At 45.3% G+C, this 26336-nt stretch overlaps 2 protein-coding genes across 2 annotated transcripts in view; both read left to right on the top strand.

The window, feature by feature from the left end:
* Positions 1 to 245: 245 nt before the first annotated feature.
* Positions 246 to 19533, top strand: fan1 (FANCD2 and FANCI associated nuclease 1). The gene is made up of 13 exons (XM_038999179.1): positions 246 to 1678; positions 1932 to 2072; positions 2557 to 2764; positions 3137 to 3370; positions 11026 to 11157; positions 11396 to 11504; positions 14559 to 14678; positions 15461 to 15625; positions 16849 to 17011; positions 17653 to 17756; positions 17959 to 18153; positions 18890 to 19018; positions 19209 to 19533. Exons 1-13 carry the CDS (start codon positions 313 to 315, stop codon positions 19344 to 19346), a joined length of 3204 nt encoding a protein of 1067 aa, XP_038855107.1. The 5' UTR covers positions 246 to 312; the 3' UTR covers positions 19347 to 19533.
* Positions 19534 to 19875: 342 nt separating this feature from the next.
* The window catches only part of LOC120052330 (disintegrin and metalloproteinase domain-containing protein 10-like), a 30243-nt gene continuing 23782 nt past the window's right edge, over positions 19876 to 26336 (top strand). Inside the window, exons 1-2 of the mRNA XM_038999178.1 lie at positions 19876 to 20016; positions 22752 to 22905. Of these exons, the coding sequence (XP_038855106.1) occupies positions 19950 to 20016; positions 22752 to 22905 (221 nt within the window). The 5' untranslated portion in view covers positions 19876 to 19949. The remainder of the gene's footprint in view (positions 20017 to 22751; positions 22906 to 26336) is intronic.

The following is a 26336-nucleotide window of genomic DNA, read 5'->3' as shown; positions in this document are numbered from 1 at the left end:
GCAGTTGAACAGGACAAATTTAGGTACAGGTAACCGTTTTCAGATGTGATTTAAACATTTTTTTTTTTACAAGAATCGACTGATGGTGGGTAACTCAGTGTTATTGCTATCAAATCCCGCGACCGCGGTTATCAAAACTCAACTCTGCCTCGATATAAGAGAACGGAGTTAAGCGTTCCTCGGCTATGTGAACTGTAATCTATGCCTCTCTCACTTTACAGATTGGTGGTAGATCTACATTTGCAAGTTACTGTCAAGATAGCTACATAATAGAATATCAGCCCCTGTTTTTGTAGACAAAACGTGAAAACAATGGCAGAGAAAGGAAACAAACGCAAACAGAGAAGCCTGTCAGTAACAAAGAGAAAAGGATACGTCAGTAGTAAAGATGGTAAGAAGAGTGCCAATGCATGTCCTGGTACAGCCTCCATCTCATCATTCTTCAACAACGCCCCGCCACCTAGACTGCCATGTCCTCTGTGTGGTCAGCTAGTGCCACGGTTCAGGATAAACCAACACATTGACTCACAGTGTCAGAACTTTCAGAGGGAAGATGGTGCGTCCATTGATACTGCTTCGGCCTGTAACATTGTTACTACAACAAAGCTGGCATCGTCTCACTCTCCTTCCAGGAGGGCCAGTAAGGTCCATGATCCAGACACAGGGCCTTCCTGTCCAAAGGAGGAAAAGCCTCAGCGAGAGGCCAACACCAGCCCGTACTTTAAAAAGTCTGGTGCTTCTTCTCAGCAGGTAAACACCAGAGAGATGAGCAGTAAGACTGTAGTCAGGCCCATTGACATAGGTAGCAGGCTGTCCTCTAAGCTTTCCAGGAGGGGCCTGAAGCAAAGGCTGAAGTCCCCTGAGGACCTACAGTCGCAGGTTGATGACATCATCACCATCCAGGAGTCCCCAGAGAGAGACAAAAGGTCTGAGGAGCTGAGCAGCTCTCAGAAGGAGAACCACCTCCCTCAAGGATTTGGTGACCAGACAACATGCTTAATGGACACAGAGACAACAAATGTCACAGTGGAAAGTCACAGTACTATTTCACTGGGCAGACCTCAGGTAGAAAGCAGAGAAGAAACTTTGGAATGTTTAGAATCCAAATCTGAATCTAAATTAGAATCATTGTCTCCGGTAGTTTCTATGGCCCCGCGACCTCTGTCCTATGCTCCATCCAGACTGAACAAGAGGAAGAAAGGAGGGAAAGCGGAGGTCTCTGTTAAAACACAGAGGATGTCTACTCGCAGCAAGAAAGGCAGATGTGAGAAGAGAGATGGTGAAGAACCGGATGATGACCTTGCTAGAAACAAACTCCTTACGTCAACAACAACAGCTGATGATGATAAGCAACACGGAACAGAAGAATCTTCAACTGCTCTTTTGAAGAGCAGCACAGAGGTGCCTGAGGAGGAGTGTCAGAGAAGAAAAGTAAAACTAGAGGAAGAAGGAGAACAAGAAGAAGAAGAAGAATCCACAGTGACCGGTAGCAGTGATCAGCTGACAGAGCCTGACACAGACAGAATAACTGATAAGCAAGATTCAGAGTCACCGCGGTTACCGTACTACCTGGGTAACTTCCTGACCGTGCTAGAGGCAGTGCTGGAGAATGAAGACGATAGGATGCTGTTCAATCAAGAAGACCTTTCAGCCATACACGGCTTTGAGCGTCTGTCAGGTGTGTAGAATAGAACAAACATGACTGTCTATGACAAATGTTATGTTTTATATAGCTGTTATAAGGGCTTTATGAATGCATACATAAGGGCTACAGGAAAGTGTTCTGCAAATTTGTTTTTGAACACATATGATTTATAACGCAAGATAATATAAAATCACAATAGAATTACATTTAGTAGTACACGTTTAGCATTTTTGACTACTATTTTATCATCAACCAGTCTTGCTAATTTGCCTTTCCTTCCTCTCAGTGACAGGACAGAAGCTGTATGTGAGACTGTTCCAGAGGAAACTGAAGTGGCTCCAGGTCAACAAGCTAAACTATAATGAGATTAGCACTGACCTGGGACCTGTAGCTCAGGAGCTGGTGGAAGGAGGTTTCCTACAGACAGGTGAATGATTGGACTGGAATTGTTTTATGCTACATGCTAACTGTTGAATGGACTTGAATGGTGTTATGCTAACACTAGGCTGATCTAGGACTTGTATCTCAGGACCTGGTGAAAGGAGGCTTCCTACCAACAGTTGAATGAGTGGACTTCAATGGTATTATGCTAAATGCTAATTGTTGAAAGGTCTTGAATGGTATTATGCTAAATGCTAATTGTTGAAAGGTCTTGAATGGTATTATGCTAAATGCTAGTGTAGTGGATGGCTAAGTGCATTGCTACTGCCTTCCTGGGATCTAGAGGGGCTGAAGCCCTGGATGCAGACATGTCTTTACTGAGTGACTGTGAGTGCTTCTTGAGTGTGTTGTGTTAATGGTGCGGATGTCTGAATTTCCACTCTGTCACGCTAACAGTGGGAAGTCACTCAAATGTTCAACCCTAACCAACCCCTACCATCCAATGCCCAACATCCTCAACTGTTTTCCAGACAGTGACCTCCAAGAGTTGGAGGAAGTGCTGGACCTGCTGCCCGCCCCGGAGCTCCGTAGCCTTGCTAAGACGTTCCACCTGGGGGGCCCTGGGTCTGGTACCCAGAAACATCAGCTGGTGGAGGGACTCCTGAAGCTGAGCAGACAGAGGTCTCTGTTCGCCCTGGCCCCTGGACAGAACAACATTGGGACTGTCATACTAAAGAGGTGAGAGGGGAGGGGCTCTAGTGACATATTCTAGAGTCATTCACAGCAATATGTCCCACCCTTTTTTCTGCTGGCCTTTGATTTATTTTTAATTGAAAGGGATAGGCATTAGTGAATGGGTGACTGATGGAATGGGAGACAGATGGAATGGGAGACGGATGGAATGGGAGACAGATGGAATGGGAAACAGATGGAATGGGTGACTGATGGAATGGGTGACTGATGGAATGGGTGACTGACGGAATGGGATAAAGTGTACAGAAGGGCGTTACATTGGGACAGGCAGGGGATTGCATATGTGACGAGGTCAGCTGCCTTAAACACACAACCGTCCTCAGGCACACTCCTACACTAATAATCTCTCCTCTCCAGGGCCAAGCAGCTAGCTGGTTCCTGTGTACGTCTGCATCGCGGCCCCAGGGCTGTGTTCTCTCGCGTCCTCCTCCTCTTCTCCCTGACAGACGGTCTGGAGGAGGAGGAGACGGCCGGAGGGGGTCAAGGTCAGCTCTACACCATCCTACTGGTCAACTCTGGCCGACTGGCATTCCCTGACTACACCGTACAGCGCAGAGCCAAACTGTTCCTGGATAGAGAAGATCTTATCAGGTTAGAGCATAGACTTACAGTGTATTTGGGTCAGATCTCATTGGTCAGTGCTGTGGACACTGATTGATCAACCTCAAATGTTAATTGTTTATTTAGGTGTGCGTTTCATAAGCTATCTAAGTGTTATTATAAAATGGGATGTTTGGGTCCTAGATGCTGATTGATTGATAGCAGGGAGTTATTCACGACAATCCCCGGGTAATGCCTGTTAACAGTTCAATGCACATCCACTGTCCCACAGCTCAGGCCAGGCAATGCTTGAACTTCATGTCCCCTGGAAAAAAGTATCTCTTGTTCCGGAGTTCCAAATTAAGCAGCAGCAGCTGAAAAGATGAGCTCCTACAAATATTGAAATTTAAATGTTTTTTTAGAGTAAAGTACATCGAAAAAAAATCAAAAGAAAACTGCAAACTGAATAGGAGACCAAACAAGCAGCAAACAAAGAAGAAAGGCTTTTGAAAAAGTAACAATTTTTCATAAAATTATACCGTTTTCTTAGCTAGCTAAGTTGTTTACCTGTTGCTAGGCAGTTGCTAGGGACATTCCTGGAAGAAGCTAGCTAGCTAACAAGGAGTGTCTAGTTGGCAGAAGAGAAGAAGGGACAAAGAAGGGACAAAGTGGGACAAAATAAGGACAGAAGAAAAGGGAAAGGGGACATTAAGGTGAAGCAGTCCTCTAAAGACACAAAAGACAATAATACAAGAAACAACACTTCTATTGCCTCTCCCTCTACAATACGCACTTCCGGGTTGGAGCGAGTAGTTGCATTCCGCTTTGCTCCACAGGTAGTATTACATTTCATTTCATTACAGTACAACAGTTTGATTTGTTTGATCTTAGCTGGCTACATAGCCGTCTTTGTATCCAAGATAATTGTGTAGTCTAGAGTAATTGTCGAGGTTACCTAGCCAGTTAGAGGTTACCTAGCCAGCTACACTTTCAAACAAAGTCAACAACGCAGCCACTGCTAGCTAGCCTATTTCACCAGCCAGCAGTACTATATCATTTTAGTCAATAAGATTTTTTGCAACGTAAGCTTAACTTTCTGAACATTCGAGACGTGTAGTCCACTTGTCATTCCAATCTCCTTTGCATTAGCGTAGCCTCTTCTGTAGCCTGTCAACTATGTGTCTGTCTATCCCTGTTCTCTCCTCTCTGCACAGACCATACAAACGCTTCACACCGCGTGGCCGCTGCTACTCTAACCTGGTGGTCCCAGCGCGCACGACCCACGTGGAGTTCCAGGTCTCAGGCAGCCTCTGGAACTGCCGATCTGCGGCCAACAAGGCAGAGTTCATCTCAGCCTATGCTTCCCTCCAGTCCCTCGACTTCTTGGCACTGACGGAAACATGGATTACCACTGATAACACTGCTACTCCTACTGCTCTCTCCTCGTCTGCCCACGTGTTCTCGCACACCCCGAGAGCTTCTGGTCAGCGGGGTGGTGGCACTGGGATCCTCATCTCTCCCAAGTGGACATTCTCTCTTTCTCCCCTGACCCATCTGTCTATCGCCTCCTTTGAATTCCATGCTGTCACAGTTACCAGCCCTTTCAAGCTTAACATCCTTATCATTTATCGCCCTCCAGGTTCCCTTGGAGAGTTCATCAATGAGCTTGACGCCCTGATAAGTTCCTTTCCTGAGGATGGCTCACCTCTCACAGTTCTGGGTGACTTTAACCTCCCCACGTCTACCTTTGACTCATTCCTCTCTGCCTCCTTCTTTCCACTCCTCTCCTCTTTTGACCTCACCCTCTCACCTTCCCCCCCTACTCACAAGGCAGGCAATACGCTTGACCTCATCTTTACTAGATGCTGTTCTTCCACTAATCTCATTGCAACTCCCCTCCAAGTCTCCGACCACTACCTTGTATCCTTTTCCCTCTCGCTCTCATCCAACACTTCCCACACTGCCCCTACTCGGATGGTATCGCGCCGTCCCAACCTTCGCTCTCTCTCCCCCGCTACTCTCTCCTCTTCCATCCTATCATCTCTTCCCTCTGCTCAAACCTTCTCCAACCTATCTCCTGATTCTGCCTCCTCAACCCTCCTCTCCTCCCTTTCTGCATCCTTTGACTCTCTATGTCCCCTATCCTCCAGGCCGGCTCGGTCCTCCCCTCCTGCTCCGTGGCTCGACGACTCATTGCGAGCTCACAGAACAGGGCTCCGGGCAGCCGAGCGGAAATGGAGGAAAACTCGCCTCCCTGCGGACCTGGCATCCTTTCACTCCCTCCTCTCTACATTCTCCTCTTCTGTCTCTGCTGCTAAAGCCAATTTCTACCACTCTAAATTCCAAGCATCTGCCTCTAACCCTAGGAAGCTCTTTGCCACCTTCTCCTCCCTCCTGAATCCTCCTCCCCCTCCTCCCCCCTCCTCCCTCTCTGCTGATGACTTCGTCAACCATTTTGAAAAGAAGGTCGACGACATCCGATCCTCGTTTGCTAAGTCAAACGACACCGCTGGTTCTGCTCACACTGCCCTACCCTGTGCTTTGACCTCTTTCTCCCCTCTCTCTCCAGATGAAATCTCGCGTCTTGTGACGGCCGGCCGCCCAACAACCTGCCCGCTTGACCCTATCCCCTCCTCTCTTGTCCAGACCATTTCCGGAGACCTTCTCCCTTACCTCACCTCGCTCATCAACTCATCCTTGACCGCTGGCTACGTCCCTTCCATCTTCAAGAGAGCGAGAGTTGCACCCCTTCTGAAAAAACCTACACTCGATCCCTCCGATGTCAACAACTACAGACCAGTATCCCTTCTTTCTTTTCTCTCCAAAACTCTTGAACGTGCCGTCCTTGGCCAGCTCTCCTGCTATCTCTCTCAGAATGACCTTCTTGATCCAAATCAGTCAGGTTTCAAGACTAGTCATTCAACTGAGACTGCTCTTCTCTGTGTCACGGAGGCGCTCCGCACTGCTAAAGCTAACTCTCTCTCCTCTGCTCTCATCCTTCTAGACCTATCGGCTGCCTTTGATACTGTGAACCATCAGATCCTCCTCTCCACCCTCTCCGAGCTGGGCATCTCCGGCGCGGCCCACGCTTGGATTGCGTCCTACCTGACAGGTCGCTCCTACCAGGTGGCGTGGCGAGAATCTGTCTCCGCACCACGTGCTCTCACCACTGGTGTCCCCCAGGGCTCTGTTCTAGGCCCTCTCCTATTCTCGCTATACACCAAGTCACTTGGCTCTGTCATATCCTCACATGGTCTCTCCTATCATTGCTATGCAGACGACACACAATTAATCTTCTCCTTTCCCCCCTCTGATAACCAGGTGGTGAATCGCATCTCTGCATGTCTGGCAGACATATCAGTGTGGATGACGGATCACCACCTCAAGCTGAACCTCGGCAAGACGGAGCTGCTCTTCCTCCCGGGGAAGGACTGCCCGTTCCATGATCTCGCCATCACGGTTGACAACTCCATTGTGTCCTCCTCCCAGAGTGCTAAGAACCTTGGCGTGATCCTGGACAACACCCTGTCGTTCTCAACTAACATCAAGGCGGTGACCCGTTCCTGTAGGTTCATGCTCTACAACATTCGCAGAGTACGACCCTGCCTCACGCAGGAAGCGGCGCAGGTCCTAATCCAGGCACTTGTCATCTCCCGTCTGGATTACTGCAACTCGCTGTTGGCTGGGCTCCCTGCCTGTGCCATTAAACCCCTACAACTCATCCAGAACGCCGCAGCCCGTCTGGTGTTCAACTTTCCCAAGTTCTCTCACGTCACCCCGCTCCTCCGCTCTCTCCACTGGCTTCCAGTTGAAGCTCGCATCCGCTACAAGACCATGGTGCTTGCCTACGGAGCTGTGAGGGGAACGGCACCTCCGTACCTTCAGGCTCTGATCAGGCCCTACACCCAAACAAGGGCACTGCGTTCATCCACCTCTGGCCTGCTCGCCTCCCTACCTCTGAGGAAGTACAGTTCCCGCTCAGCCCAGTCAAAACTGTTCGCTGCTCTGGCACCCCAATGGTGGAACAAACTCCCTCACGACGCCAGGTCAGCGGAGTCAATCACCACCTTCCGGAGACACCTGAAACCCCACCTCTTTAAGGAATACCTAGGATAGGATAAAGTAATCCTTCTAACCCCCCCCCCCCCTTAAAAGAGTTAGATGCACTATTGTAAAGTGGTTGTTCCACTGGATATCATAAGGTGAATGCACCAATTTGTAAGTCGCTCTGGATAAGAGCGTCTGCTAAATGACTTAAATGTAAATGTAAATGTATCTAGACATTATTTTTCGTTTGCAACTGTAAGGGTTTGTATCAACCTTGCTGCCTGCCTCTCTGATCTGTGCAACAATGGTGCCATTTTTCGTTGTTGTTGCCATCTCCACCGTACTCCGCTTCCCGTCGTGCCTAAGAACAGCCCTTAGTCCTGTGGTATTCTTACAATAATCCCTGGGTTTTTCATGCCTTATTGCTTAAAGATCAGAAAGGAGAGAGGGAGATGCATGTAGAAGGGGCACACACAGACATGAAGGGCCTAGACACCAGGCGGATGTGTAGTCTGTAATCAGCAGCGCTACCATTAGACCAGACTCTGATGGCTCCGAAAACGACACAGTCACCCTGTTTCCAGCTCCTAGCCAGCTTTGCAGTATTTTTGTTGTTGTCATTGTGCTTCTTACATTATTTGCTCAGAACATTTCTAGTATTATTACCTACAGCCCAAAATAACTTTTTGGACATTAGATCGGCGGTCACACACCAGAAATTTGATTTCCCTGACCTGGATCCTTTGTTTCTGGATTCTCTGAGGCAAAACGTCGACGCCCGAGAAGTGGGGTCCTAGTCAGGCTCAGGTGGCGAGCAAACCATCCACTGCTTCCGAGTTTATTACTCGCTAACATTCAGTCCCTGAACAACAAAGTAGATGAGCTCAGGGCGAGGATCTTCTTTCAGAGAGACACAAGGGACAGTAACATACTCTGTTTTACGGAATCATGGCTCTCTCTGGATAAATTGTCCCCATCCCCATACGGCCAGCGGGATTCTCAGTTCATTGTCCGGACAGCAAGAAAGAACTCTCTGGGAAAAACAGAGGGGGAGGGATATCAAATCAAGTTTATTTTATATAGCCCTTCGTACATCAGCTAATATCTCGAAGTGCTGTACAGAAACCCAGCCTAAAACCCCAAACAGCAAGCAATGCAGGTGTAGAAGCATCATATGTCTCATGATTAACAACTCATGGTGTGATTGTGGCAACGTAAGTCCTTTTGTTCTCCTGATCTGGAATACCTCCCCATCAAATACCGACTGCATTACCTCCCGAGATCATTTTCTTTAGTTATTGTTACTGCCGTGTAAATACCCCCCCAAGCTGACACTGTGACGGCTCTCAAGGAACTGAGGAACTGAGGCTGCTAACTGGAAACCACATATCCTGAGGCCGGGGACTATTGTAGCTGGGGACTTTAATAAAGGAAATCTGAGGAAAACGCTGCCGAAAATCTATCAACACATCTCCTGTACTACACGCGGAGAGAACACGCTTGACTGTTGTTACTCTCCCTCCAGGGACGACTGCAAGGTCCTCCCCTGCCCTCCCTTTGGCAAATCAGACAACGCCTCCATCCTGCCCCTCCCCGCCAATAGGCAGAAACTTAAGCAGGAAGCACCCGTGGTAAGGACTGTTCAACATTGGTCTGACCAATCGGAATCTATGCTTCAAGACTGTTTTGATCACGTGGACTGGGAAAGGTTGCGGGCCGTCAAACTTATTCAAACCAAACCGTGGATAGATAGCGCCACAGTTTTTATTTAAATCTGCTTGAAAATCTATTGCAAGACCTGAAAATTGTTTTTAATAACCATTTCGACAGAGCTTGAGGAAATCTGAAAAGAATAATAGACACATTTTGCACAATCCAGTTGTGTAAAGCTCTTCGAGACTTAACCAGAAAGACTCACAGGTGTAATCACTGCCGAAGGTGCTTCTAACATTTTTGTTATTTACATTTTTTTTTACATTTAACCTTTAAGAACAATTTCTTATTTACAATGACGGCCTACACTGGCCAAACCTGGACGACGCTGGGCCAATTGTGCGCCGCCCTATGGGACTCCCAATCACGGCCGGTTGTGATACAGCCTGGATTCGAACCAGGGTGCCTGTAGTGACTTCTCAAGCACTGAGATGCAGTGCCTTAGACCGCAGCACCACTCGGGAGCCCTAACATGTATTGAGTTAGTGGGTGGACTACTCATCTAATCAACATATATTTGTGTTAGATGAAATTATATATATATTTTTTTTTTGTTTTAATGTTAGAATGTTAGTTAGAATGTTAGAATGTAATGTTAGTTTTTCTTCCGCTTTGACATTACACTATTTTGTGTAGATCGTTGACAATGACAATTAAATCTATTTTAGTCCCACTTTGAAACACAACAAAATATGTCAAGGGGTGTGAATACTTTCTGATGGCATTGTATATACTGTATTCTAGTTATGGCTCCTCCATGTTCAACTGGTGGAACGCGGTCCTGATGACACCCAGAACAGGGTCAATACGGACCGCGGGTCCCAATGACAATAATATATATTTTTTACTCGCTTCGATCCCTGGTATCATATCAGAATTGCAGGAAATTAGCTTTTAAAACAGCAACAACAAAAAAATCTCTGCCCAATGCAAAATGTGTAGAATTGTAGGACATTAACTTTAAAAACTGCAAAAATGTTCTCTCCTCCAACAAGAGGAGTGTGAACAGTTTGGGGTCGTGAGGTGGGGGTTTGTTACCACGTCGGTAATAGGTAAATAGTTCAAAGGCACTGTCACGACTTCCGCCGAAGTTGGTCCCACTCCTTGTTCACGCGGTGTTCGGCGGTCGACGTCACCGACCTTCTAGCCATCACTGATCCATTTTTCATTTTCCATTGGTTTTGTCTTGTCTACCATCACACCTGGTTTCAATCCCATCAATTACATGTTGTGTATTTAACCCTCTGTTTCCCCTCATGTCCTTGTCGGTGATTGTTTGTTGTATGTATGTGTGCTAGTTATGTTCTGGTGTGCGACGGGTTTTGCACCCTCCTATTTTATTTTGTACATTTTGGTTTTCGGAGGTTTTGAAAACTTATTAAACGGCTCCGTTTGTACCAAGTTCATTCTCCTGCACCTGACTTCCCTGCCACCAGCACGCACCCCATTACAGGCACTTAAATATTTTGTCTTGCCCATTCACCTTCTGAATGGCACACATACATAATCCATGTCTCAATTGTCTCAAGGCTTAAAAATCCTTCTGTAACCTGTCTCCTCCCCTTCATCTACACGGATTGAAGTGGATTTAACAGGTGACATCAAAAAGGGATCATAGCTTTCACCTGGATTCACCTGGTTAGTCTGTGTCATGGAAAGAGCAGGTGTTCCTAATGTTTTGTCCAACTCAGTGTAGATGTATTCATACTCTCACTCTGGGTCCTAGACCTCTGATATTTTCTGTCATAATGTCTTTGTTCTTTTTAACTTTTAGATTGTGTGTATTGTTATTGTGTCTCTAGATATTGCTTCATATTTGGGAGCTGGAAACAACAGCCTTTCCCTGTACCGGTGATAACGTCTGCAAAAAAAACGGTGTACGTGACCGATAAACGTTGATTTGATTGTGTCGTTGGACTCAGCGCCTCTCTGTCCTGTTGTGTCAGGTATGAGGCGGCGATGCGAGCGCTGCAAGAGGTGATCACAGCCATGCAGACAGGCCACTGGGAGGACGCTCTGGTACTTTACACTGCAGCCAAGACGACCTGGCAGGAGATGAGCAAGACGTACGACCTCAGGTGGGGACCACTAGCGTCATATTCATCCCTCTTTGTCAATCTTTGATCTGTGGCCATGCGGATCTCACATTGGACTGCAAAGCCAAATGCAACCCCCCCTCACACACACACACACACACACACACACACACACACACACACAATAATCGCTTGATAAGCAACGTTATCGTTGACATTGATCGACAGCCATAAGCCAGCTAAACCTAAAGTGTGTGTGTGTGTGTGTGTGTGTGTGTAGCCACCAGGAAGAGCTGCCAGTGTTCCTGCGCTGTTTCACCACAGGGTGGGCCTACACACGCATCCTGTCCAGGGGAGTCGAAGTACTACAGAGACTACGTTGCTACAAGGTGGATGCAGACACACACACATCATATACCTCGATACACACTAGGACTGTCCCAGACAAAAACTATATATATTAGTCGACCAAAAAATATATATAATAGTCTGTTCTTTCGACCAATCGACCAATGTGTATTTTTCCATATATAGACACATCCTATGTGTTTTAATCAAATCAACTTTATGCACTGAGCTTGTCTGATGCTTCAAGTGCACTGTTTGATGAAATAATTAATACGCACAGATGACTAGAGGGAATCCGACCTCAATTGATTTGATTGTGCCGGGCCGGGCTCAGACTTGCTGCGCTGTGTAAAAAAAGAAAAAGAGACAACGAGGGACTGTGTGACCCGTTGTCTCTCTGTTCTCCCTGCTATAGGGACCACCACAGAACATCAACAGTGTGTATCACGCTGTCTCTGCTGTAGCAACCACCACAGAACATCAACAGAGTGTATCACTCCTCTCTGCTGCAGCGACCACCACAGAACATCAACAGTGTGTATCACTCCTCTCTGCTGCAGCGACCACCACAGAACATCAACAGTGTGTATCACGCTGTCTCTGCTGCAGCGACCACCACAGAACAACAGCAGTGTGTATCACTCCTCTCTGCTGCAGCGACCACCACAGAACAACAGCAGTGTGTATCACTCCTCTCTGCTGCAGCGACCACCACAGAACATCAACAGTGTGTATCACTCCTCTCTGCTGCAGCGACCACCACAGAACAACAGCAGTGTGTATCACTCCTCTCTGCTGCAGCGACCACCACAGAACATCAACAGTGTGTATCACGCTGTCTCTGCTGCAGCGACCACCACAGAACATCAACAGTGTGTATCACTCCTCTCTGCTGCAGCGACCACCACAGAACATCAACAGTGTGTATCACTCCTCTCTGCTGCAGCGACCACCACAGAACAACAGCAGTGTGTATCACTCCTCTCTGCTGCAGCGACCACCACAGAACAACAGCAGTGTGTATCACTCCTCTCTGCTGCAGCGACCACCACAGAACATCAACAGAGTGTATCACTCCTCTCTGCTGCAGCAACCACCACAGAACATCAACAGAGTGTATCACGCTGTCTCTGCTGCAGCAACCACCACAGAACATCAACAGTGTGTATCACGCTGTCTCTGCTGCAGCGACCACCACAGAACATCAACAGTGTGTATCACTCCTCTCTGCTGCAGCGACCACCACAGAACAACAGCAGTGTGTATCACTCCTCTCTGCTGCAGTGACCACCACAGAACATCAACAGTGTGTATCACTCCTCCCTGCTGCAGCGACCACCACAGAACATCAACAGTGTGTATCACGCTGTCTCTGCTGCAGCGACCACCACAGAACATCAACAGTGTGTATCACACTCCTCTCTGCTGCAGCGACCACCACAGAACATCAACAGTGTGTATCACACTCCTCTCTGCTGCAGCGACCACCACAGAACATCAACAGTGTGTATCACACTCCTCTCTGCTGCAGCGACCACCACAGAACATCAACAGTGTGTATCACACTCCTCCCTGCTGCAGCGACCACCACAGAACATCAACCGTGTGTATCACTCCTCTCTGCTGCAGCAACCACCACAGAACATCAACAGAGTGTATCACGCTGTCTCTGCTGCAGCGACCACCACAGAACATCAACAGTGTGTATCACTCCTCTCTGCTGCAGCGACCACCACAGAACATCAACAGTGTGTATCACACTCCTCTCTGCTGCAGCGACCACCACAGAACATCAACAGTGTGTATCACACTCCTCTCTGCTGCAGCGACCACCACAGAACATCAACAGTGTGTATCACGCTGTCTCTGCTGCAGCGACCACCACAGAACAACAGCAGTGTGTATCACACTCCTCCCTGCTGCAGCGACCACCACAGAACATCAACCGTGTGTATCACTCCTCTCTGCTGCAGCAACCACCACAGAACATCAACAGAGTGTATCACGCTGTCTCTGCTGCAGCGACCACCATAGAACATCAACAGTGTGTATCACTCCTCTCTGCTGCAGCGACCACCACAGAACATCAACAGTGTGTATCACACTCCTCTCTGCTGCAGCGACCACCACAGAACATCAACAGTGTGTATCACACTCCTCTCTGCTGCAGCGACCACCACAGAACATCAACAGTGTGTATCACGCTGTCTCTGCTGCAGCGACCACCACAGAACATCAACAGTGTGTATCACACTCCTCTCTGCTGCAGCGACCACCACAGAACATCAACAGTGTGTATCACACTCCTCTCTGCTGCAGCGACCACCACAGAACATCAACAGTGTGTATCACACTGTCCGTGTTGCTGAACTGCAACATAATTACAGCCATTTCTGACTGAAAAGTTCCGTTACCCGAAATCCCTAATTTATTTAGGAAAATATCCCCTCAACCCTTGCTCTCTTTGTGTGACACGTGTGCATCGAATGCACGTGACCAATAGGGCCTGACCTTAAAGCATATCATAATCACATTAATAAATTGGTTATAACAAACTCTGAACACCGGAACACATGTGACAGCAAAATGGATGCAGAGGTCGTGACAAACCGGGGGGAATGTTTTACTTGTTGCTCAGGAGGTAAAGGGGAAGTCAGATGTGTGGAATAAATTTGACTAGTTGTGGAAAGTTCTGGAGATCAAGAAGGTAAGGAGAAAGAGCTGCGTGCGTATTATGTGCCAAACAGGTGCTGTTGCACCAATGAATGGTGGTTTGTTATTAATTGGAGTTTGCAGGGATCAATGCCTTTTCAAATTAGATATTGGAATTCAGTTCAATCAATGAGGGATGTCATCTCAATTAAACCAATAGTTTTTTTTAAAGTTCCTGGAACCTACTGTGTACACACACACACACACACACACATTCATATACCAAGATATACACACACACACACACACACACACACACACACACACACACACACACACACACACACACACACACACACACACACACACACACACACACACACACACACACACACACAGCAGAGTGTAGTGTATTGTATTGATTCAGATTGGTTGTGTTCCAGGAAGCGGTGAAGGAGCTGCGCTCCCTATTGGCCCAGTCAGTCTACTGTCCAGACAGCAGGGGGCGATGGTGGGACAGACTGGCACTCAATCTCCAGCAGCACCTCAAACTACCTGAACAGGTCAGTCAACGTCAAACTACCTGAACAGGTCAGTCAGCCACTCAACCTCCAGCCCAACCTCAAACTACCTGAACAGGTCAGTTAACCACTCAACCTCCAGCCCAACCTCAAACTACCTGAACAGGTCAGTCAGCCACTCAACCTCCAGCCCAACCTCAAACTACCTGAACAGGTCAGTCAGCCACTCAACCTCCAGCAGCACCTCAAACTACCTGAACAGGTCAGTCAGCCACTCAACCTCCAGCAGCACCTCAAACTACCTAAACAGGTCAGTCAGCCACTCAACCTCCAGCCCAACCTCAAACTACCTAAACAGGTCCGTCAGCCACTCAACCTCCAGCCCAACCTCAAACTACCTGAACAGGTCAGTCAACCTCCAGCCCAACCTCAAACTACCTGAACAGGTCAGTCAACCTCCAGCCCAACCTCAAACTACCTGAACAGGTCAGTCAGCCACTCAACCTCCAGCCCAACCTCAAACTACCTGAACAGGTCAGTCAACCTCCAGCCCAACCTCAAACTACCTGAACAGGTCAGTCAGCCACTCAACCTCCAGCAGCACCTCAAACTACCTGAACAGGTCAGTTAACCACACCGTCTCTTAAGTACTTTGTCCCATGGTTCTTCCTGAACTTATGGACTATTGCACTTTGTTAATGTTTGTCTGGATTTCACTTTGCACTGTTGTTATACGTGGTATTTATTAAACGTGTGTCTTTTTGTCTGTGTCCTAGCGGTAATTAGCATGAATTGAATTGAAATTCCCCATGTATCAATCCCAGGCTATCAGCTCCATCAGAGACGGTCTCTCTGACCCCTTGGTGAGGACGGGCCACCAGCTTTCACTCCACCAGAGAGCCAATAGGATGAAGGAATCCCCCAGCTACAAGAATTACCACCATGTACTCCGTGACCTGCCCACCATCCACGTCAACGACGTCACTCATGTGAGTCACTTCTGTCACTGATGAAATATACGTTATATTCAGAGATGGGTAAATTCTAAGCGATGATCGAGATGACAATCTTTGTTAGCAAGTCGAGATGACAATCTTTGTTATCAAGTTAAGTAAACGATAATGCAAAAAACAACAAAAAAAAAAAACGTTAGTTAAGAGGTGGGTCAATTATATTCCCAAAATAAAAAGGAGAGTAAACTGGGTTTACTTGAGTTCATTACATCACTTCATTACATCACTGATGATGTCTTTTGACTTTCTAAACATCAAGCCGTTTTAAGGGGCTCCCGAGTGGCGCAGCGGTCTAAGGCACTGCATCTCAGTGCTAGAGGCGTCACTACAGACACCCTGCTTCAGTGGTCTGAGGTGCTGCATCTCAGTGCTAGAGGCGTCACTACAGACACCCTGGTTCAGCGGTCTAAGGCACTGCATCTCAGTGCTAGAGGCGTCACTACAGACACCCTGGTTCAGCGGTCTAAGGCACTGCATCTCAGTGCTAGAGGCGTCACTACAGACACCCTGGTTCAGTGGTCTAAGGCACTGCATCTCAGTGCTAGAGGCGTCACTACAGACACCCTGGTTCAGTGGTCTAAGGCACTGCATCTCAGTGCTAGAGGCGTCACTACAGACACCCTGGTTCAGTGGTCTAAGGCACTGCATCTCAGTGCTAGAGGCGTCACTACAGACACCCTGGTTCAGTGGTCTATGGCACTGCATCTCAGTGCTAGAGGCGTCACTACAGACACCCTGGTTCAGTGGTCTAAGGCACTGCATCTCAGTGCTAGAGGCGTCACTACAGACACCCTGGTTCAGTGGTCTAAGGCACTGCATCTCAGTGCTAGAGGCGTCACTACAGACACCCTGGTTCAGTGGTCTAAGGCACTGCATCTCAGTGCTAGAGGCGTCACTACAGACACCCTGGTTCAGCGGTCTAAGGCACTGCATCTCAGTGCTAGAGGCGTCACTACAGACACCCTGGTTAGATTCCAGGCTGTATCACAACCGGCCGTGATTAGGAGTCCCATAGGGCGGTGCGCAATTGGTCTCAGTGTCGTCCGGGTTAGGGTTTGGCCGGTGTAGGCCTCCCATTCTGAATAAGAATTTGTTCTTAACTGACTTGCCTAGTTTAATAAAGGGTACATTTTTTTATAATTTTTTTAAACAGACTTGTTTTGTGTGTGCTATTGTGTCTGTGTGTTTGTGTCTACTAGGTCACTATCCGAGGGCAGCTCTTCCCCCACGAGGGGGGGACAGGGAAGAATGTGTTCCTCATGCCTGCTGAGGAGGAGGGGGCAGAGGGAGGATACTCCACTGTCATGTGTTCTGTGGAAGAGCTGTCACTGGCACACTACCGTCGTCAAGGCTTTGACCAAGGTCTTCTGCTTTACTTCTTTTCTAGTTTCCCAGGGTTTTATTTTTTATTCTTTTAAATCGTCAAGTTTTCATGTTTTAAGTGTATTTGACATATAAACCAGAGCTCTCACAGTAAAAAAACAAAACAATTGAAAACAGCAAGTTCAGTAAAGTTCTCCTGTTGTCACATGAACCTGTACTTAGAAATGTAATCAAATCTAATTGTATTTGTCACAGACTATTTGCATTGCCTCCCCCCCGTCTTTTACACTGCTGCTACTCTTTGTTATTATCTATGCATAGTCACTTTAATACCTCTACCTACATGTACATATTACCTCGACTAACCTGTGCCTCCGCACATTGACTCTGTACCGGTACCCCCTGTACATAGCCTCGCTATTGTTATTTTACTGCTGCTCTTTAATTATTTGTTACTTTTATTTCTTATATATATAGAATTATATATATTTTTTTTAACTGCATTGTTGGTTAAGGGCTTGTAAGTAAGCATTTCACTGTAAGGTGAATGAATACCTGTTGTATTTGGCGCATGTGACAAATCAAATTTGATTCAACAGGTGTAGAATTGACTGTGAAATGCTTCCTTAACACATGGATGGAAGTGAAGTTTGACTGAAACGTCTCTTGGTTATCTATAGGGATCCATGGAGAGGGCTCCACGTTTTCCACTCTGTTTGGTCTTCTCTTATGGGACGTCATTTTCATGGAGGGTATTCCAGACGTCTTCCGGAATCCCTACCAGGTAAACATGCTCAACCTGTCCTTTTGTGGTTCAGTTGGTTGAAGTGTGGCAGTAATGACGCCAAGGTTGTCGGTTCAATTCCCACAAGGCTCACGTATACCTGTACCTACATGCCCTCACTGTCTTGTCAGACTCTCTGGATAAAAGTGTCTGCTACGAGGCATATATTAATATTTCCTCACCCCTCTTGTTCCTCTCCTAGCCCTGCCCACTGGACCTCTTCACAGACTGTTTCTATGGGAACCGGAGGGAGGCGATAGAGACGCGTGTGCAGGTGCTCTGTGAGGCGTCCATTGAGACGCTGCACAACCTGATGGCTGAGGCCTGGACCAATCAGGAGGGGAGGGTGTGTTCACTGGTCAACTGGGAGCGCTTCGCATCCCTGCAGCGGGCACAGGTAACCACAGTTAAGGCTCACTTCAAAACCGATTGGATGACGCATTGTCGAGCACAGGTAACCACAGTTAAGGCTCACTTCAAAACCGATTGGATGACGCATTGTCGGTACAGACAATCTTGTTTGTCATTGACTTACCACGTGGACCAGTTAGGCTCAGTTGGTAAAAGTAGCTTCGGTGCTAGCAACGCCAAGGTTGTGGGTTCACTGGCCTCTTTAGTAATGGAACACTAGTCACTCTAATAATGTTTACATAATTTTGCTTTACCCATCTCATATGTATATACTTTATTCTTATTCTACTGTATTTTAGTCTATGCCATTCCGAAATTGCTCATCCTAATATTTATATATTTCTTAATTCCATTATTTTACTTTTAGATTGTGTGTATAGTTGTGTATTATTAGATACTACTGCACTGTTGGAGCTAGAAACACAAGCATTTCCCTACACCCGCAATAACATCTGTGACAAATATCTCGCCTTTAAAGTTGAAAAGCGTCTGCTAAATTTAATAAATATTGACTTTCAGATTAGGCATTATAAAGCCTATGCTATGATTTCACCTCCATGTATAACGATGTGTTAGTAACATGGTTATTGTGTAATGGTAAATCTCATGTAATTGTAGCCTGGTTAAACTAACCTGCTCTCACATTGAACAAAGTGTTGTTTACCTGGCTAATGTAATGCTACTGAGCTAGTCTAACCCTCGGTGGTCTCCTCTCTTTGCAGAGTCTCGTGTCTTGTCTGGGTGGATCGTTTCTGGGAGGGATGATCACTAGGATGGCCAAGGACTACAGACACTGTCGAGCAGGACTGCCTGACCTAGTGGTGTGGAACACATCCAACAACACCTACAAGGTGAGCTCACAGGACTGTCTAGGCCTGCCTGGGGCTGTGGAATTAAACACATTTATTTGAGATGACTAGAAGGTCTATCTATATGTCCCATGATGACATGTTGATGAGAGGTAAAGGGGCTTAGCGACAAACTGTGAGAAGCAGATCTACTATTCTGTTCTATGAATTCTATCATATTCTATTGTTCCAGCTGGTGGAAGTGAAGGGTCCTAGCGACAAACTGTCCCAGAAGCAACAGATCTGGCTGGATGAGCTACAGAGACTGGGGGCTGATGTAGAGGTCTGTCACGTCACTGCCACCGGGGCCAGAGGAGCTTGGCTGGAATAGGACTGATGAGCTTGGCAAACACCTGCCTTGACCTTTGACTGTCTCACTGAAGTACAGAATTGAATGAAATGTATTTTTATAAAAAATAGCACACTGTACCAGTTTGTCGCAGGACAGAGAAGGTTGAGGGGGGAATAAACACAATGAGCTTTAATGACTGGATTTTATACTATAACTGTCTAATATGTACCGGTAAATAAAATAATATCTCTAACAAATGTAATAAATCTGGTTGAATGTGAAAATGTTAACTTTCTTAGTGTCTGGTGATGCTGGGGGAAAAGGCTTTTTGTCCTATTTAATCAGCAATGAGTAGAAGAATGACCTGAACATTACATGATGTACTTGCGTTATACTTTTTGAAACATTACCTGAAATATCTGTTACAATAGTTGGAATGCATTCAGTTGTACACCTGACTAGGTATCCCGTTATCCCAATCTATCACTCCATAATGATGGGGGAAGGGAGAATCCTCATCCCTACGTCTGACGTCGGGGCGTGAAAGAGAGGGCAGGCGAGGAGGAGGAAGCTGCGATAAACACAGGCAGGGCGTCTGAGCCTAAACAAGGACAAAGTGATCACGGTATCAATGCTCTAACAATGGACTTAGCAGATATGCTTGTCGTCAAATTCTTCTGTTTCGTCTACTTAATAAATTACACCCAGGGTGAGTGAGAGCATTTGTATTTGTTCTGTAAAGCGAAGCTTTAGCGGGCTACATTCACGAAGGGAAGAGTAGCCAAGCAAGACAGCGTTCGAGCGAATGGCTAGCAGGCTAGGCTAAGAAAGCTAACATAGCGGTCCAAGGCCTGGTCGTTGTGAAGATGCCTTGTGTCCCTTTTTGACAGAAACTCCAAACCACAAAGCTATATAGTTGTCAAAATAGATTTTATGTTAAGCTTGGCAGAAGCTATTTTTTTTAAACGAGAATTTACTATTAATATGGATGGTTACGATAAGACTACTAGCTAACTAGCTTGCGGATGTGCCATTGTTATGAGAAATTAGGTGGAATCTGTTGTCTTTTGGCACGAACGAGCAAAGCTATTTGGGCAATCTGATTTAGCTTGCAATATTTACAGTGCTGTCAGTCAGTATTGTTTTTGCACCACGTCAATACTACATTTGCAATGATGGGCTGTACCACTTTCTATCAACATTAGCTAGCATGCTAGCTAGTTAGCCAGCTAATTTAGCATCGTTTTTAGCAACAACAGTTAGCTAACTAGGGATATTGCTAGGTAATTAGCTAACTATGCCTGTTGACAACTTAATATTTTTACATGTTTGACCCAAAGGCAATGGCTCCCTAGTAAGAACATATTCGATCTTTGTTAGCTAGCTATTAGCTTTCCAATGGCAGTAGCTAGCGCCAATATATTATGTTGTAGCTATTCGATGAATACAGTAGTAATGGCTGGAATGGAGTATTTGGAACGGAGTCAAACATGGATTCCATATCTGTGATGTTTTATACCCTTCCATTCCAGCCATTACAATTAGTCCGTCCTATAACTCCTCCCACCAGCCTCCACTGGTAGAACGATACAATAGTATTAATGTGAATACAGCAATTTCCTTATTTTCATGAACACATTCTGATCGCGTAATCGATAGAGGCAACACACTGTATGTTTTCAATGAAATGTTCTTGTTGACATGATGCTAATCACACATAGAATTGATTGAACAGCTTTGAATGTGTTTCATGGTTCACTTAATACTATATAGGCCAACAGCTGTGAAAAAGATGAGCAGAAGATAAGATGTCAAATTAATGAAAACTAAGCCATCAAAAGATGAGTTTCACTAGACCGCTGGTATCTAACAAACAGCATCCAGATTGGTGGTAGTTGGACAAATACAATCTGAAACTACTCAATACGAAATAGCCTAAGTCTCTTAAAGCAATTACAACCACAATGAAACATTTTAATGGTCAGAGTTTAATATTTTATCGTGCAAATGTAGGGAGCAGAAAATAGAAGAGTATGCCCAGGCCTGTAGCTATATAGCAGTGGAGGCTCCGGAGGGGAGGACGGCTATTAATAATGTCTGGAATGGAGTAAATGGAATGGCATCAAACACATGGAAACTGTGTGTTTGTATTTGATACCATTACGCTCAAGTCATTACCACGAGCCCGTCCTCCCCAATGTAGGTGTCATCGACCTCCTATCCTATGTAGTATTTGGCCTACCTACCTTGATGACATCATGAGCTCTACAATGAATAGCCCACGACAGTAGCTGGGAGCAGGCACAGGGATAAACACCTGCTCCTGTTAGTGATGGCAGACCTGGGTTCAAATACTATTCAAATACTTTTCAGCCTTTGCTCTAGCCTGCCTGAGGTGCTAGATGGGTGTGGTTTACACTTTTGGCACTATTTTATTGGTCCATTAAGCCAGGCAATCTCAATTGAGCACAGATGACGTATTTTGGAATAATTTTAAATAGTGTTTGAGCCCAGGTCTGAGTGATACTAATTCGGTTATAATCCATGTTAAAGCCTTTTATGATGACATCCAGTTGATTTATTTATAGGGTTGAGACTGAGATTGCAGTAATCGTCAGGCCTTTTATGGATGTAGACATAGAAATAGGCCTAGATTCTATTTCCGTAATAGATTCACTTTATTTGTTATCATTTAAGGACAGGCGCCACACCCTAATAGATGATGTTTTTGTCAGTTACAGGTGTACTCAGCAGCACCACCTTGTTGATAAATCCTTGGGAGAACCGTGGATGTAGACTAGGCTGTACTCTCAATGAACTACCACTTTTTTGCAACAATGTGATGGCACTTGCCGTCTTTGATAGTTTTAGTCATGGGGGGGGGGGGGGGGGGGAATCCAGACGTTATGGTGGCCTCCACAAATCAGGAATCCTATGTAATTCCAAACAGAATGTGCCTTTTGTTCTGAATAAGTAGAGTATTGTGTTTCCAGGCTTGGCTAGAATAATGTAGGATCATGGATGTTATGTGGGGCTAGTGTGCTATCACGTTTTCAGTCTTGTTTCAAGTAATAGGCTACTATCTTTATATGGCTTGTTGATTATAGCTAGGCCCTCGAAGAAGATAACGAATTATAGAATTGTAGTTTAATGTTCAGCTAACAGCCTGTGGTTTGAAGAGGTGTCCTGTGTGGTGTTGTTGCTCTAGTGCACAGGTGTCAAACTCATTCCACGGGGGGCCGAGTGTCTGCGGGTTTTCGCTCCTCCCTTATACTTGATTGATGAATTAACATCACTAATTAGTTAGGAACTCCCCACACCTGGTTGTCTAGGGCTTTATTGAAAGGAAAAACCAAAAACCTGCAGACACTAGGCCCTCCGTGGAATGAGTTTGACACCCCTGCTCTAGTGGGTCTAAGTTCCTCTGTGTTATCATCTCTCCAGGTTATCATAATGGGAACCCCCTGAACAAGTATGTGCGTCACTACGAGGGTCTGTCCTATAACACCTATGAGTTACATGACAAGCACCTGAGAGTCAAGAGGGCCCTCCACCACCAAGACAAATTTCTCCATCTAGACTTCCACGCACACGGAAGGTTAGTGTCCCAGACTTTTTCACTGTGCTTGTGTGTCCGTTTTGTGATTTTAGTTTATTTTGTTAAAAAGTCTAAATGAAGTACCAGGAGTGAACCTCATCTTCAAGATGAGTCTTGTTCCTCAATAACTGAACCGTTCATGTTCCTCAATAACATAGGCATTATTGTTGTTAAAACTTTTTTTTTTTGTTTAGCCTTGTTTTCATCTTTGATTCTTTTCATAGAATATAGCCTAATTATTAATATCCTGTACCTTCTAAACAAGCCTTGCCTGGCTTTGTGAGAGAGCGTAGTGTTCTGTTCTCTCCCAGCGCTGTGCCCATTCGAGACCCAGTCGAGACCATCTGGCTGTTAGTCTGACCTGGGTTCAAATACTATTTAAAATCATTTCAAATACTTTATCTGTGCTTGATTGAGCTTGCCTGGCTTAATGGCTCATTAGAGTAGGCCCCAAATGGCAAACGCTGCTTATCTAGCACTCCTAGGAGGCCAGAGCAAACGCTCAAAAGTATTTAAAAAACTTCAAATAGTATTTGAACTCAGATCTGTTGCTAGCTTGGCAGGGAGGGGACTAGGCCTCTCATTCTGCCAGTGGCAAAGCCTGGTGCTCCCATTGCTCCTAGCCTCAGATGCTACTGCTTAACAGGGATGGAAAAAGAGGCTGTGGAAACAAATAAATACAAAAGAAGGAGAGGAGGATGTCTGCAGCTGTTCTGAAAAGCAGGAGCCTCTAAATCTCTGAGTCCTGGCTTGGAATTAATTTAGCCTGGTACCAGGGCCCAGTTTCCCAAAACCATCTTAAGGCTAAGTTCATCGTTAGAACCTTCGTAGGAGCGTCGTTAAATCTCAGAGCGGCGTCCCAAAACCATTATTATTAATGTTGAATACGCTCGTAATCTAACGCCTGCCTCGGACCACCCATAGAACAGTTAAGTGTGTCGTTAGATGCCCCCCCCCCCAACGTCACTATATACACACAGATCTCTGCTAAACATAGAATTACATGGTTTATCCATCTCCCTGTGACCGCAGATAACTTCAGAACAGAGTTGACTACAAATACAAAGTTGACAATGTCTTTGCAATTGATACAAACAAGTGACGTATAGAAAGAGGTTTCAAATGAAATCCCCAAATATAAACAGTAGGATATAGGCCTATATCAATCAATCATATTGAAATACATTTGTTCAATCAATTGAGTTGTATTTCAAATAAAAGGTTACTGGTTTACACATATTATCGCAGATGTTATCGCAGGTGCAGCGAAATGCTTACATTTTTAGCTCCAAACAATGCAGTAATACCTAACAATATAAAGCAATATATAAAAGTCCCCAAAAATAAAAACAAAAGAAATGTAAGAAATAACAAGCATTGTCAGAATCCCTAATATAAGCTGACAGACTTACCAGATGAATCCAGGTGATCGGTGCCTTCAAATCTTTGGTATGACTTACTACCATATATGGGCATAAGGATTTATAAAGGCAGGCCCGAGCCGATGACCTCATTTTAAGATGGCTGCTACTTTTATTCCGGTTAGCGTTGTGAAGCATAAACCAAATAAACCCGGAATAGGTTGATTCACACCGAAAGCCGGGACTCTACAGATCATGAGGATGTCTTATTTGTCTGCCTGTGACCTACCGTTATTGATCACCAGCCCTGAGAGTCAAAATGTTTATTTTACACTACGTTTTCACCGAACAGCAAACATCTTACAAGGTAAGCTTTGGTTTGGTCTGTGTTTGAGCTATAGCTACATGGGAGGGGTATTAAATTAATCCTTAGGTTGGTAGGAACAAATCTAGCCTATTATCTGATGTTTGTGCTTCTACACCTGCATTGCTTGCTGTTTGGGGTTTTAGGCTGGGTTTCTGTACAGCACTTTGAGATATCAGCTGATGTAAGAAGGGCTATATAAATACATTTGATTTGATTGATTTGACTTAAGGGCAACATCGAAAGTCCACCGAGTGATAATATCTTTGCGTATCAAAAATATGATTTTGCCTGCTCGCATCCGTATCCCCTGTATGTCCCCCGACACCACCACAATGTTTGAGAGAGTTTGGCGTTGTAGAAATGTAGTTTTTATAGTGAACAATAACTTTAAGGATCTAGTGTGCAAAAACAGTGCAATTACCACATTCAGACACTTTGCAGAGGCTGAAAGGACAGTTGAATGTACCCTGGATACCCCATAACACCACCACAATGTTTGAGTGAGGTTGATATGGTAGAAATTGTGTTTTTAGACTGAACTAATAGCATTTATGGATTGCAAATATGTAATATCACTGGAATTATCTAATTTACAGACATAGTACACTTTGGAGACGTTTAGGGACATAATAATAAAATATCCCGTGACCACACCTGACACCACTTACTAAAATATCTGCCCATTTCTAGTTGTTAGGTCTATCAATCCCATTTTTTTCTTGTTGATATTGTTCACATGTTGTGGAGACCATCTGTGTTTCCAGCTCTAGTCATCAATAATTCACTTATAGCTTGTCAATGAAACATGGTTATTTTGTGTGTGCTTGATCTTGTGTATTCTGAACTATGTCCCTCCTATCTATATTCTGATAATTTCCTCATAATCTCCCAGATGTCTTCTTTCCAAATATATACACGTTTTTGCATGTCAGAAACATGTAATTACACATGAATAGCAGTTACTTTTGGGTATGTTTAAATTTTGCCGTTACATTGAAGAGGTTAAAGTAGGATATTTAAGCCTTGAGACATGGATTGTGTATGTGTGCCATTCAGTGGGTGAATGGGCAAGACAAAATATTTATGCGCCTTTGAACGGGGTATGGTAGTAGGTGCCAGGCGCACCGGTTTGTGTCAAGAATTGCAACGCCGCTGGGTTTTTCACGTTCAACAGTTTTCTGTGTGCATCAAGAATGGTCCACCACCCAAAGGACATCCAGCCAATTTGACACAACTGTGGGGAAGCATTGGAGTCAACATGGGCCAGCATCCCTGTGCAACGCTTTCAATACCTTGTAGAGTCAATGCCCCAACGAATTGAGGCTGTTCTGAGGGCAAAAGGGGGGTGTGCAACTCAATATTAGGAAGGTGTTCTTAATGTTTTGTACACTCGTTGTAAGTGTGTATGTATATATGTATATATATATATAATGTGTATATATATATAATGTGTATATATATATATACCTACTAATTTTAGGGGTTTTCTTTATTTTTACTGTTTTCTACATTGTAGAATACTAGTGAATACATCAACTAGGAAATAACACACATGGAATCATGTAATAACCCAAAAGGGTTAAACAAATCAAAATATATTTCAGATTCTTCAAAGTAGCCACCCTTTGCCTCAATGACAGCTTTGCACACTCTTGGCATTCTCCCAACCAGCTTCACCTGGAATGCTTTTCCAACAGTCTTGA

Source organism: Salvelinus namaycush, chromosome 8 (genome assembly GCF_016432855.1).
Source record: "Salvelinus namaycush isolate Seneca chromosome 8, SaNama_1.0, whole genome shotgun sequence".
Taxonomy (NCBI): Eukaryota; Metazoa; Chordata; class Actinopteri; order Salmoniformes; family Salmonidae; genus Salvelinus; species Salvelinus namaycush.
This window is presented reverse-complemented; position numbering and strand designations above follow the sequence as displayed.

Excerpts from the sequence above, each read along its gene's own strand:
- fan1 (XM_038999179.1), top strand. The coding sequence starts at position 313 with ATGGCAGAGAAAGGAAACAAACGCAAACAGAGAAGCCTGTCAGTAACA. Across the intron at positions 1,679-1,931 it reads CGGCTTTGAGCGTCTGTCAG|TGACAGGACAGAAGCTGTAT; the intron begins GTGTGTAGAATA and ends CCTTCCTCTCAG. Across the intron at positions 17,757-17,958 it reads TCTTCCGGAATCCCTACCAG|CCCTGCCCACTGGACCTCTT; the intron begins GTAAACATGCTC and ends TTCCTCTCCTAG.